This window comes from Pseudochaenichthys georgianus, chromosome 5 (assembly GCF_902827115.2).
Source record: "Pseudochaenichthys georgianus chromosome 5, fPseGeo1.2, whole genome shotgun sequence".
Classification (NCBI taxonomy): Eukaryota; Metazoa; Chordata; class Actinopteri; order Perciformes; family Channichthyidae; genus Pseudochaenichthys; species Pseudochaenichthys georgianus.
Window position 1 is genome coordinate 23,703,233 of NC_047507.1, and position 14,214 is coordinate 23,717,446.

The 14,214-nt window shown below is 43.4% G+C and overlaps 2 protein-coding genes across 4 annotated transcripts in view; both read left to right on the forward strand.

Annotated features, from left to right (window-relative positions):
• Positions 1 to 4,853: 4,853 nt before the first annotated feature.
• LOC117446349 (protein shisa-5-like) lies at positions 4,854 to 6,714 on the forward strand. The gene is made up of 5 exons (XM_034082511.1): positions 4,854 to 4,920; positions 5,109 to 5,265; positions 5,428 to 5,582; positions 5,990 to 6,145; positions 6,584 to 6,714. Exons 1-5 carry the CDS (start codon positions 4,854 to 4,856, stop codon positions 6,712 to 6,714), a joined length of 666 nt encoding a protein of 221 aa, XP_033938402.1.
• A 4,665-nt stretch (positions 6,715 to 11,379) lies between these two features.
• itga7 (integrin, alpha 7) overlaps positions 11,380 to 14,214 on the forward strand; it is a 33,023-nt gene continuing 30,188 nt past the window's right edge. For all 3 annotated transcript variants that reach the window (XM_034083132.1, XM_034083133.1, XM_034083135.2), the window contains exon 1: positions 11,380 to 11,851. In XM_034083132.1, the coding sequence (XP_033939023.1) occupies positions 11,634 to 11,851 (218 nt within the window). In that variant the 5' untranslated portion in view covers positions 11,380 to 11,633. The remainder of the gene's footprint in view (positions 11,852 to 14,214) is intronic.

Consider the following 14,214-nt stretch of genomic DNA (forward strand, 5'->3'; position numbering starts at 1 on the left):
GAGAGTTGCGTATGCCTTTCTATCCACCTTGGGACCCGTTGTCGTTTCCTCAGTCGTTTAGTGCCGTATTCGGTCGTCCTCGTGTGGCCGAACGGTCTATATGACACTAAACAGTAACGCAAACGACCGAATTCGTCCTCGTGTGGCCGCAGCCTGAGTCCCTCACCTTCACGGCCTGGGGCTCATCAACTGCGGCAGCCGCGGAACCGGGTTCCCGTGCCATATCAGGCCGGGACCCGGTGGCGGCAAAGGACGCGGGAACGGGACCCCACGCTATACCAAGCTGGGGCTCCCGGCTGGACCTCACCATGGTTTCACCCGTAGAGGATGTCCTAGAATTGGATTACATGGAGGACGAAGAGGATGCCTCTGAGTTCCTCCTGTCTGATTCGGACGAGCAAGAAGACGACGTCTTCGTGTCACCAGCTCAGGCTGCAAAGCCGGGAGCGATGGCTGCTCTCTCAGCGATAGCACACCAGCTTCGCCCTGTCTCAGTATGGACCTACAAGCCGTGTGTCAGCGCGCTGCGGCCAGACTAGACAAGTTGGCCGAGAAAATCTCCGGTTCCGGCTGCAGCTCAGGCTCAGCCAACCCAGAATTTCGGCCAGCAGTCGAGGAAGAAGAAGCGAGCGGCGTGACAGCCCCTCCTTCTCCCCTCCGTGAATGTGTTCCCGCCGCCTCGAGAGATGCCTAAACGCCATCCTCAAGTCCGCACACACACATGTCACACGTTGGTTGATTCCTCTGTCATTAAACATTTGCCGCTGACTAGAAAATCAATAAAACCAATAAGCAGCCCGCCAATTTTCTCCCCTTTTGAGAGCAGCTACGGCATCTCTCAAAAGGCGGATTATTGACGGGTCTGTGAAGGCACCACCGCCACGCGCAGTGCCGGCTGGAGCTGTAAGCGTGACATCTCAGCTGGCTCTAAAAGGAGCATGCAGCAGGAGATACTCACAACACCCAAGCTGCCTCGAACCCTGCTCGGTTTAAAACACCGAAGACGCAGAGGTCGCAGCCCATCCCGAGTCCCCAGCCCAGGCTGGAGACAAGGGCAAGTTGGCTGAGGAAATCTCCGGTTCCGGCTGCAGCTCAGGCTCAGCCAACCCAGAATTTCGGCCAGCAGTCGAGGAAGACAGCGGCGTGACAGCCCCTCCTTCTCCCCTCCGTGAATGTGTTCCCGCCGCCTCGAGAGATGCCTCAACGTCATCCTCAAGTCTGCATAAAACACATGTCACATCTTTCTTGTCTGAATAAACCATTTTCCGCTGACGCATCCAGGCTCCGGCCAAGGGCGCAGCTCAAATAAATGAAAAGAAAGACAATAAACAGTCCGTTAACTATAAATCCCCTTCTGAGAGCAGCTACGGCCTCTCTCAAAAGGCGGATAATAAACGGGTCTGTGAAGGCACCACCGCCACACGCATGTGCAGTGCCGGTTGGGGCTTTAAGGGCACTACCGTCACGCACATGCGCAGTGCCGGCCAGAGCTGTAATGGACAGCCCGCCAATTCTTCCCCTCTTGAGAGCAGCTACGGCACCTCTCAAAGGACGGATTATTGACGGGACCGTGAAGCCACCGCCACACACATGCGCAGTGCCGGCCGGGGCTTTAAGGGCACCACCGGCACACACATGCGCAGTGCCGGTCGGAGCCATAAGAGTGACATCCCAGCTGGCTCTAAGGAGCATACAGCAGGAGATACTCACGATGTCTGCCTGGGCTTCTCAAAACAGTTATAATTTATCTGTTTTCACAAACCCAGAGAGAGTCAACCCATATTCTGGAGAGAGAGGTTCTCTCTCTCCTAGAAAGAAGGGTTTTATCTATAAAGCCCACCGAGCGGAGTCAGATTACGGAGGAAAATGTCCTCATAAAGCACCCGCTCAACATGGGCCTCATAATAAAACTAAACCCCGAACGCCACGGCTTACGGAGAGTTTTGGTGATTATAAAATGCGTAGTGGCACTACCCCCGACTTTTCCAGTACGGGACGCGCCTACGGGTGCAGTCCTTTCACGGAAGGTGGTCACCACGGACGCAGGTCAGACGGGCTGACAGGGGACTTACGAAGGTCGCCCGGTGAGAGGTCTCTAGAACAGAGACTTCCAGCGGGCACGCGTAAACTACCCGGAGCTTTTAGCGGTGTTCCCCACCCAAAAATGCTTCCTGCCTTCTCTCAGAGGACTTCATGTCCCCGTGAGGACAGACAACACGATATCGTGTATGAACCGCCAGGGGAGATTGCGTTGTCTCCAGTCACACACACTGGCACACAAACTGATCCCTTGGAGCGGCAGACGTCTCCTCTCTCTGAGAACGACACAAGTACCGGGTGTTATGCACCTCGGGACAGAACTACTGTCCAGAGGTGCACCACTCTATACAGACTATGATATGATTCGATTGGCTGACGCCTCGCCGAGGCGTCAAAAGTTGAACATTGCTCAACTTTTGCAGCGAGCCACGCCAGCTACGCTCCACGTCGCTTCCCACGATGCATTTCGGCTAAAAGTGACGTCACCCCATTCAAAGTGAATGGGGAAGCGTCAACGCACGCCGCTGTGTGGACGGGCCGTTAACTCCGGCCAGAGTGAAAGAGCAACGCCACACACTTACTCTGATGTTTCCACCCTAGCCCGCAATATACGGGCTGGCGGAGATATATCAGCTGTTGTGCGGGCAGCCGTGGCAGCCCCCACCACGCAGGGACAGATTGTCTCAGGCGGGGGGGGCGATCCTTCACCCACGCCCAGAGCGCAGGGCACTATGGGCCTGACCCGTGAGTGGTACAATCTGAATACAGTGGGACTCCCTCAGAAGGTGATAAACACTATTCAGAGTGCGAGAGCTTCCTCCACCAGGTCTCTTTACGACTGTAAGTGGAGGGTGTTTGAGGAGTGGTGCCTTCAAGAAGGACACATCTCTTTTCAATGTCCTGTCAGGGTGATTTTATCATTTCTACAGGACTTGATCGATAAACACAGAGCTTTCTCCACGATCAAGGTGTACCTGGCTGCTATTGCTGCATGCCATGTGGGCTTTGAGGGTAAGACGGCTAGCCAACATCCTTTGGTTTGCCGTTTTATGAAGGGAGCGCGCAAGCTCCTCCCTGTCTCCAGGTCGCTGGTGCCCTTATGGGACCTGGCAGTGGTTTTAAATGGGCTAAAAATGACCCCATTTGAACCCCTGGAAGGAGCTGACATGAAACATCTGTCACTCAAGACAGTGCTGTTACTGGCCCTGGCATCCGCTAAACGGGTCAGTGATATCCATGCACTGTCTGTACATCCCTCATGCACTCAGTTCGCCCCAGGGCAAACGAGAGTGTTGTTGAAACCCAACCCTACCTTTACACCAAAGGTGGTTGGTTCGTGTACCCTGATTGACATTGAGGCATTTCCTCCGCAGCTGGTTTCCTCCGGGGAGCAGCAGCAGGATCTATTGTGTCCAGTCCGGGCTTTACACACATATATGGACAGATCAAAAGAGCTTCGTCTTAATGACCAACTCTTCGTGTCCTGGGCTAAACCTCACAAGGGTAAGCCTGTTACTAAGCAACGACTATCCCACTGGATCGTGGAGGCGATTGCTTTGGCCTATACGAGTCAGAATCTGCAAGCACCTTCGGGTCTGCGGGCTCACTCGACTCGGGGCCTGGCTACATCCTGGGCTTTGTTCAAGGGTGTTTCCATCCAGGATATCTGTGCAGCGGCAAGCTGGTCTTCGCCGCTCACTTTTGTCCGCTTTTACAGACTGGACGTCTCCGCTCCAAACGTGGCCCGAGCAGTGCTGGGCACCTTGTTGAGTCGGGACTCCACCTGTTAAATTCTGGTTGATCGGTGATCTTCGAGATAAGCTCGTCTGGCAATACGGGAGCTACAATATCCCATAGTGAGACATCGAACGGAGTGTTATGAATGAGAACTATAGGTTACTTACGTAACCCCAGTCCTCAGAGTAACATGAAGTGAGATGTCTCACCAGACGGCCCTCCTTGCTATGGTGAAGCGAGAAGAGGTGCTTATTTTGAATGACGCATGCGTCGTGGCGCAGGCTACTTATAGGGGGTGATTTCCCCTGACGTTGACGTCAAGATCACCAGCCAATCAGGATTGGCGTAATGAGATTGATGCTTCTGTTTGCTCCGCGATGAGGCGCATCCCATAGTGAGACATCTCACTTCATGTTACTCTGAGCACTGGGGTTACGTAAGTAACCTATAGTTTTGTTCAGCCGGATAATATCCACATGTCTACCCTACTTTTATAATTTTGAATCATAAATCTATTGATTAGATTAGATTTATGATAGACTTTTAAAACTACAAGAAGATAAGGAGGACTTTTACAAAAAAGTAATAGAGATGTTTGTCCAGAAGGATAGGCAAATGGACTTCATCTTCACGTCAAGGTAAGACTGCAATTTATTGAAAATGGGATCTTACTAAGAGAGAACAATTCAATATTTAAATGATACAATTACATGTTTTGGGTATCCTTTTGTTGAACTGTCTGTTTAAAATTAATTGAAGCATCAGACAAAAAAAGCTTTTGAAAATAATATTATATTTTGATTTAGGTCAAAATATAATATTTGTAAACCTGAAGAGTCAGTGCCTCAGCAGCCATGAACCTCACTGCAGAAGCTTATATATAGACATCTACATTTTTTGTGCCCCACCACTTTTGTAGATATAGAAACGCCACTGCATACATCCAATGGCGACTGTTTCTTGTGAAGTAAGGAATGCTGTTGGACAACTTGTTTAGGGTGGGACAGACAGACAGGTTGACAGGTTTTTCACTGCAGAGGCAGATTCACTCCTTGTTACACCATATAACAGCAGTCATGGTTTCAGGTGTGTTGTTCAGTCTTGTGTGTGCTCTCTGTGTGATCCTGATCCCGGCTGTATGGGGTGAGTTTTATTTAGTTTTTTTATACTTTCAATACTACAACTTTGATTTGACTTCTCAATGACAGTTGGCATTAGCTCGTATGCACATGCCTGTATAACTTTGTTTGTTATTTATCATCAGTACAGTTTTATTCCTAAATCCATCACCATCACAACTCTTTACCAAGACCATGTGTTTTATGTTACAGCGGATGATTGTAGCAGCTATGTGGACTCCGATGGTAACCAACATAATACTCAGCAGTGTGGCATCCAGTACTGCTGTGGAAACTGTCAAAAACAATACTGCTGCAGTGACAAGACAAACCGTTTCAGGCGATCTAAACAAAAACTCTGTGAAGGAAGGTGAGTTTTTGTTTTGAACCTGCGTTTAAATGAATTTAGTTTCAGGATAAGGAAAACAACTTTTTATTTCAAAACTAGATTTGTCTGGGATTGTGTTTTGTATAATGTGACATAAAGAGGTTGATTGATAATGAAGTGTTTTCTTTTGCCCAATTGTTCTAGCCTTGCAAAACGTTCCAACTCTATTCCAATTCTTGGAATCATCTTAGGGTCTGTTATTCCTATTATCATCTGTGTGGTTGTCATCATCTGCTGTGTGGTTCCTTGCTGCTTCTTCTACAAGAAATGCAGAAAAGGACGCAACCAAAGGCCACGAAGTAGGTCACATTTTTTGTTTCAGTAACATTTGTGGAGGACAACTTTGTTTAAAAATAATGTTATGTAGGCTACTGGATCTGCAGGCTGTAACATTTGAAGGAATTTGGCTTCATGGGAAATGCGATTATTCACTCTCTTGCCAAGAGTTATATTGATAGATAAGAGATAAGTTTGATAACGATCTCCTGTGTAAGCTAAGCTAAATATGAAGTTAGCCAGCAGCATGTTAACTTAACTTGGAACAGGTGAGGTAAATACAAACTGTTAGCCTGGCTCTTTCCAAAGGTAACACTATCTGTCTACAAGCCCCTTTAAGTTTGAAATCTTTCTATTGAACAAAGAAAATTTTCTCTCACTATATAGTGACACAATTTGACTCAGCTGAGTATTGGTACCTTGTCTACAGCTGCAAGAAACACCCCCACTGTTGTCAACGTGCCGCAGCAGCCACACCCCCCTCCTGGATATCATCCGTCCTACCCTGGCTACCTTTTTGTATCTGCTCAGCCTGGATATGGAGGCGTGCCCCTCCCTTCAGCACCGCCTTCATACTTGGAAGCTAGTAAGTTATTTCATGACATTTATTATCTTAGCATTGGCTTGTGCATGCAAAAGGAATCAGGCTGAGAGGAATAAACGAGTGCAGCAGGCTTGGTTGATTTCACCCAGCAATCTAATCCACCTGGGTGTTTAGTTTCAGTTTAGTGTCCTTTACCATATCTAAATCTGATTTCCTTTAGAAAGTGTGTTGATTTGAGGGGAAAATATCAAGGCTTTGAAAGTTGAAATAATAATAATAATAATAATCATACTACACATTCCTCATTGAAACTGCTTTCCATTTATTTTTTTACGCAAGGATTAAAAATGTGAACTATTTAATACTTTTTTTATTCGTTCCATCACAAAAATAGAAAACAAGATCTGTATTATCTTTTTTATCCGTTTTAGTAACAACAAACCAAATCAAAGTTAATATATATATTTCTTTTCATTTTAGCTGATCCAGCATCTGCATACACTCCCGGGCTGCCTATGGCTTCCTACCCCGGCCAGCCCTATGCCCCGCCTCCACATTCAGATGAATTTGAACCGTTGCCCTACAACCCCTCTTATGGCCCAGACCCATAAACTGGAGAGATTATTAGACCAAACCGCTTCATGTCTAAGAACAACGTTTCGCCACTGTTTTCACAGGAAAGTGAAATGTGTGGATCAGTGGAAATCCCCTTTACAGGATTCCAAATTGAACTATATCTTGGGAAATACACAATTTACAATATCATTTTGTCAAACATTTGCCATATTTTGCTGCTGCTGCTTTTTATGGGTTAGTTTGTTTGAAATATAGATTGTGTAATGGACATTTAAATGTATGCATTTAAAAAAAAAAAATAGGGCCACTTGGAGTGTTTAATATATAAAAAAAACAGCTGTTTGTGCTGTTTACCAAAACACACACATTTCAAGTTAGGAGACAGAGAAATAAAGAAAAAACCTACAAAAACCTTAAGCATGGGTACTGTTAAGGCTTATTTATTCTGTGGATTATGTATGTATTAACAATTCAGATTTAATCATATTTTCCTAAAATATATTACTTAAATTAGTTTGTTGATAATCAATTTAGGAGTTTTAAGATTGTCCTCGTATAAGAACTGTAGTGTCATCGGAATTGCTGAAGTTATCATGAAACTACATTAAAAATGCTTATTTTTGTATGTCCTCTACCTGCCACTAGAGGTCGCCTCTGACCAGTTTTATTTTGTAAAGAAAACAGAAACCGTGTAATACGGTATGCTGCATGTTGGATATACCAGGTCTTGTTATCAAGCATATTGTTTCACATGCAAGACAATTAACCTATGACTTTTTTTTGGTCTCATTATGATTATGCGTACCATAGGGGCTGGATTTTTAACCACAACAGATGTTATGTCGTCCTGTTTCGTTTTAGGGATGATCGTAGAATGTACCACAGCACTGAAGTCAGATTGTGTTGGGTCACACCAGTTGAATATTTTGTATGAATTGTTTTTATGAACACATTTGAAATGATGTACAAGATCGACTGAAATAATTAATCACTTAGTCAATTAAATGACAGAAACTGGATAAGCAGATATTTAGTAAATCATTAAATACAAAATATATCATGGTTCCAGACTCCCAAATGAATCGCTGCTTTTGATTTGAACACAGTTGATGATTTAAATCTATCTTCAATACTTTTGAATTTGTGATTGATTTCTATTGTATTAACTGTAACAAACCATAGCATTTTTGTGCATTGACTACACTTATATTTAAGACCAAGTACATTTTTAGGATTAGATTTAAAGGAAAGCTTTTCAATACTTCCTTTATGGTTAATGTTTTTTTTGCACTGTGTTGTTGGTATTTTTGCCGTCTCGAGTGCAACATTATTTATGGCTGCAGTGTGTGAGTATGAAAAGTTTAGATTGTATTTATACTCAAGACTTTTTGGAGCTTTGCAGTAATGCATCAAATCAATGGAGAATTTTAGTGGCTTGCTTCTCAGACTGTCTAACAAATAAGTCAGTGTAAGATAGAAAAATACATTATGTTGTAGCTCAATGTTATTTTATATGGTCTGACAAAACCACTGCACTCAGTTTAGCCTTTTCCTTTGAGACCCTGTGCAGTGGAGTGGCAAGAGTGGGCATGCTTGCATTTAATCCCATAATAACCAGCACCACTCCCTCTTATAGCATCCCACACTTTCCATTAATCAATACACTAATAGTGCTGACTGCGGCTGTCTCAGTCATCATACTGAAGGGGGGCTATAACAGGAATAATGACCCTGCCCGTATGTACTTCTCACTGCTTGCGTCTAAAATAAGATCTCTCCTTGAAGTGTGGCTCAGACTGCTAATGAGCACTTCGCCAGTGTCATGGACGTTGTGGCAGATAATCTTTACAGCCAATATCCTCCTCTTCTCCATCTCTTTCTTCTTCTCTCTTTCCCTTTCTTCTGTCCTTCTCTCTGACTATGCTGTGTTCTGTCTAAAGGAATTATTTTCTGGCTTCCTGCCTGAGCTGCTATTAAGAAGTGTTCAGCATTTCTCCACATCCCACACCATTCCTACTTCTTTCTTCTTTTCTTTTGCTTATGGAATCCTTCTAGTATTTATATCTCAAGCTGGACAACGGCCAGGGGGCACTCTATGTTATTGGATATCAGTAATCAACCTTTCGATTTGATTTGAGATATTCAGTGAGGCCACTAAATCAGTGAGCTGTGTGTGGGAACAACTGCTGTAAAACTCCCATTACGTGCTCACGCTCAGGCCAAAATGCTCCGCAGAGATACAGGCATGCCGAAGTTTCCCACATGCTTGGAAACACAAACAGACTTGACAGCATTGTTTATGTTTTGATCATTTTAAATCTGTTATCTGTTACCAAAGATAATGAATAACATGTTTCCAACATTATTTATATGTTGCTATTCATACATCTTTTCCATCACTAAAGATAAGTTAACAAATGTCCAGTTAGGGTACAAAAGACTGAACTATTAGCGTTGTCGCTTGAGGGTCATGGCAATGTCAGTCAGTTTGTGTAATAATACTGTGGACCAGACTGAAACTCATCCATCCAAAGTCATCCACTATTGGATGGATGGCATGACATTGTGTGCAGACATTTATTGTCCTGAAGATGAATCCTACTGATTGGTCACTTTTCAATTGGTGCCATCTTATAGTCAATTTTGTTTAAATGTCCTGGCAATTATTTGATGGACCTCCATGACCTTTGGTACAGAAAATCTTGTCCCCCCCCCCCCCCCCCCCCCCCCGTTAAACTTATGGTGATCTCCTGACTTCTTATTTAACATCTTAAAGTAAAAATTATACTGCAGTATGTCCAATAGTTTTGTTTATGGCCAACAACTACAAAAGTATAATAGCATTGCTCGACTCTCCTTTATTTTAAATGCCGATTAGCACATGAAAGCAACATGCTATGCTTAAATGGTTGACACTGGACATGGTTAACATCATACAAGTTAAATGTAAGGATTGTCATTGTGTGCATGCTAGCATCCTTACATTAGCATTTAGCTCAAAGTGCAGCCTACAGAGCTGCTAGCATGGCTGTAACTCTTTGTCTTGTTATCAAAATATTGTCTGTGTCACCAGAGAGACTGCTACTGGATTTCACCTTCAGAGCCAATAATATATAGGCTTTTAAATAGACAAAAAGCTAAAACTAGTTCTTATTCTGAACTTGTTGTAGTTGCCAGTGTGTAAGGTTGTTAGCTAACATAATACAGCCTGAGTTTAGCAAATACTCATTGATATAAATGTGGAGGATGAAGTCATAAAAACCCCTCACCAAGTGTACCTGGCTGAGTGTATGAAAGCGGTTGTATCAGCACGTTTTAATACCACATAAGGGCAGCAGGGGGCAGAGAGTGTTTGACACCAAAAAGTGGTTCATGATGCCAGCCAGATCACATGAGAGGAATTCAGCCTCCTCCTTTCAGTAACCTGGTGTGTTGTAGACATTGATGATAGGATGATAGTGCCAAGAGACTCTAATCTTGACAGTCTTAAGATGTGTTTTAGTCAGCTAAAGAATCAAGCAAACCCTCTAAAATGTAAGTTGTGGTAGTCCCTCACTGCGAGTTGCACACCAAACATGAAACTCGACAGAAAAGACTTGGACGTCTTCTTTGTGTTGGCATTGTGAGAAGTTTAAGTGCAACTTCAAGTATTGTGTTCCAACCTCTGTAATGGATGTAACATCTTTGATAATGTGATATCCCCTCCCCTATATGATCTAGTTCTACTGAGCACAAGAAAGTCAGACCTGTGGGATGAGTTGGACAAAATCTCATCTCTTGTCCTTCATATTTAAAATATTAATATCTACCTAAAACCTTATAGGCTGAATAAAAAAATGTTTTTATCCAAAATAGCATCCTAACTAGAAAGGTGACACACACAAGTATTACATTATCGCACATTGGAGTGCAACTGCTGTGTGTGTGTGTTTGTGAGGTTTATAGTCTGGAACAGTTGAGGTGACACACTGACAGCTGCAACCAGATTGTCTCAAGAGAAACAGAAATCAGCCGGTTAAAACGGCAGCTGTGGGTAAAAGGTCTGGGATTATGCTGCCGGTTTGAGCTACCTGTATTCAAAATAATTGTGTTAAGGCATCAATTCGTTTCAGTAGTAAATAGCAAAATCACAATTGATGTGCTTTGATGAAATCCTGCAATTCTCCTGATTATGTCTCATTGCTCTGTCAAAGCACATATCTCCCGCTCTCCCTTTTTAAAGAGGAGCTAAAGGTCTGTAATAAAGTTTCTTGGGTCACTGTGCACATTTAGGCCCCTTTTGTCTCCTATTCATTGCAGATCGAGTCAGACGTCAAGGCTTTCAAGCTCAAAGTAAGAACAAAGCCTTAAAGATTTCTCTTCTGTCTGTCTTTTTAACTATAAAGCTTGTGCCAAACGTGTGTTTGCCTTGTTTGATCCACAGATCTACAAGCACCTGCAGCAAACAGTGGCCACAGAAAGAGGTGGACCATGTGAACTAAAACAGATAAAACAGTCTGCTGTCTTTTCACCCTGTCCCTCTCTATTGAGTAGCCTCCAAGTATCTTGACAACCTTGCCTGGTATTTTGGCAGCAGTCCCTTGAGTGTTGATGTCAGCTGAGAGAGGGGAGGGAGGGAGGGCCAGAAAGAGAGAGGGGAGGGGGAGGAGTGAGGGGGCTATTCAAGGCACTTGTCCTCTGTCTCCCTCTGAGCACAGAGGAGGGGGAGGCGCACATGAATTGAGAGAAACACACTCACACATTTTCACAGCCTGCTCTTCAGACTGACAGCAGCAAACGGAGTTGGGAGGCAGCACGGTGCAGCAAGGCGGGGAAATAAAGAGGATTGGAAACAAGTGAGAAGAGGAGACTACAGGGTTTTCTCTTTTATCACTCTGGGAGCCAAACAAGGAGTCTCCCCTGTACTCTTCTTGAAGTGAACTTGCTCTGCTGCTAAGAGGACCTGCACCCTGCTATGGCAGCCCCGGTGGGACATGGGAACACCATCTCCCTCTCATCTTGCTCCTCTCTTTGTTGGACTACTCTCCTCTGGGCTCTCTTGACCCTTTCAAGCCAAGTGTGGGGATTTAACCTGGATACTACTCACACACTTCATAAGTTGGGAGACCATGGCACCTTTTTTGGCTTCTCTCTAGCACTTCACCAGCAGCTTACCCCAGAGTCTAAAAGCTGGTGAGTAGATGAATGCGGCACTGAACCTGTACCATGTGTGTCCTCTTGCTGAGAGCTGAGATGTGTGCCTGCACCTGCTCTGTATGCAAAATGTTCACCATACCATGCATTTTCTTTTTTAGTGAAGGTTGAAATCTGAAATGTGTGTCTGTTACAGTCCGTAGTTCTGTGCTGCACCAGTCTTCAGTTTTGCTAAATCATTGTTACACTCAATTCTCTGAACTGGGTGCAGGAGTTTTAGCATGTTTAATGTGCAGCACGTACTGCAAGAGCAGCCCATGAGCTCTAAGGTAAAAGACCATGATTTACAGTAAGTGGATGAGAGTATAGATTGTGCTGAATCAGCTGGCAGGCAGTGATTTCTCAAGGAGGGAAAAAAGGTTTTTAAGTGAGCAGCATTTCTTTAGAGCAGTTTTGGGTCTGATGCTGACTTCACAGAAGGGGGATAGAGATACGAATGTGTCCAATAGTGTGTAGGGCTGAGTGTGTATGTGTTCATGGATGAGATCTGTGATTTCTTGTATATTTGAACATGTTTGGTCTCTGATGTGTTTGCCAACAACTGTTTTGCTGCGTTTTTCAGTGTGCCTGGAACACACCCTAATGAGTTATAACAGCAGATCTGCTTTTAAATCATCCAAAATGTTTACGGCATCACGATTAATAAGAGACAGTCTTTATTTACCTCTCCTAAAGCAAGAGGTTTCAATTGTATTTCATCTGAACGGGTTCCAGAGAGAACAGTTCTGTAATATATCTATAGGATATAGGTCTGATAGATGTCAGTTGGCACATTCAGTTTACATCTTTAAAGGTTTTTGTTAAACTTTGGACACACAGATGATATGTGTGATATGTATATGAACAGTGGGGAAATAAGTATTCAGATTATGTTCCACACATAACATTATTTCTATTACATCTATATTCCAATTTGAAAATGTAAAGGTTCAGACGCTGTATGAATGAAAGTATTTGTTTTGTGCAGATAAACTACTGCTGTGTGTTAAACTTTCCATTATTACCTTCAACAAGGATTTTAGGTTTTCAGTTTGTTTGTTTTTTGTTGTTATTTTTTTCCAGTATTGTGGAAAAACTACTGTCGAATTTCCATGAAACTTGGTGGAAGGGTGTAGAATGGGCGAAGGAAAAACACAGATTTCGATCACAGGATGAATGAACAAATCATTTTCCCCTTTCAATGGGGAATTTGGCCTCGGCCGTGTTCTGTTATAATTCTATGTTAGTATCGCATTATATTGTATTGATAATGAATTGTCATGCTATTTTTTGTGAACCACTTCTCATGTCAATATATTTCAGGTTAGATTAATCTATGATATTTAATAAAAACATCATGTTTTTGATGAAAAGTCACTTAATGTATGGAGTACACAATCTCCCTCTGAATTGTAGTGTTTAAGAATATACAATTGTTTAAAATAGAAATACTTAAATACAGGTAGCTTAAACCTATACTACACTTAATTACCTACCACCCCTGAATATAAGAAATACGAGGGAGATTATTTCCCTCCCTGTTTTGGAGCTCCATATTTAACCGTTGGCTCCTCCGTTTACTGGAGCTGGAGTCTCCCTGTCGCCTGGTCAGACCGGGGGAATGACATCAGCACACAGACACACAGACACTCAGAGCGAGGGTCGTGGCCCCTCTTAAACTTGCTCACTGTCCAATAGCATTCCTGGAAGATATTTAAAAAAGTGACCATGAGCTTTAACACTTACTGTAATACTGTGGCCTGTTTCAAAATGCCGGAAGACTTCTGAGGCAAATGCCCATGCTGCACCAGTGCAGTTGGTGCCAGCAGGAGTCAATAAAGTGATGTGCTGATGTGATGCACGTACCGGAAGAGAGTTGATGAATAATGCTGTTTCCAGTATTCTGTGACCTCACACCGATTGTCTGCATAGATCACTTAGTAATAATGATTTCATCCCCTGATCATTTACTATATCTTTACATGACATGCAGGGTAGTCAGATATTTTGATGAGAAAAGTACTTCACTTTGTTATAGATAATCCAATGCCCTTTAAAGTGGTTTAAAATAAAGATTGAAGACATTTTTCCAATCCAAATGTGGCTTCTGGGGAACAACAGGAACAAGTTGGTAATATCGTCATATCATCACCTTCTTAGTTGATATGACACATATTTTAGCAAACAGTGGCTTGTTTACACATCCAGCTGTAATGGAGCAACGTAATCAGTCTTTTGGAGTCCTGATTCTGACCACACGGCAAACTTAAAAAGGACATCAAAATACTGATTGTTAAGGTTAATTAATTCAACCTTTAAAATATCTACATGTTTGCCGGTTCCTCACGAGAAGATGCAGAGAT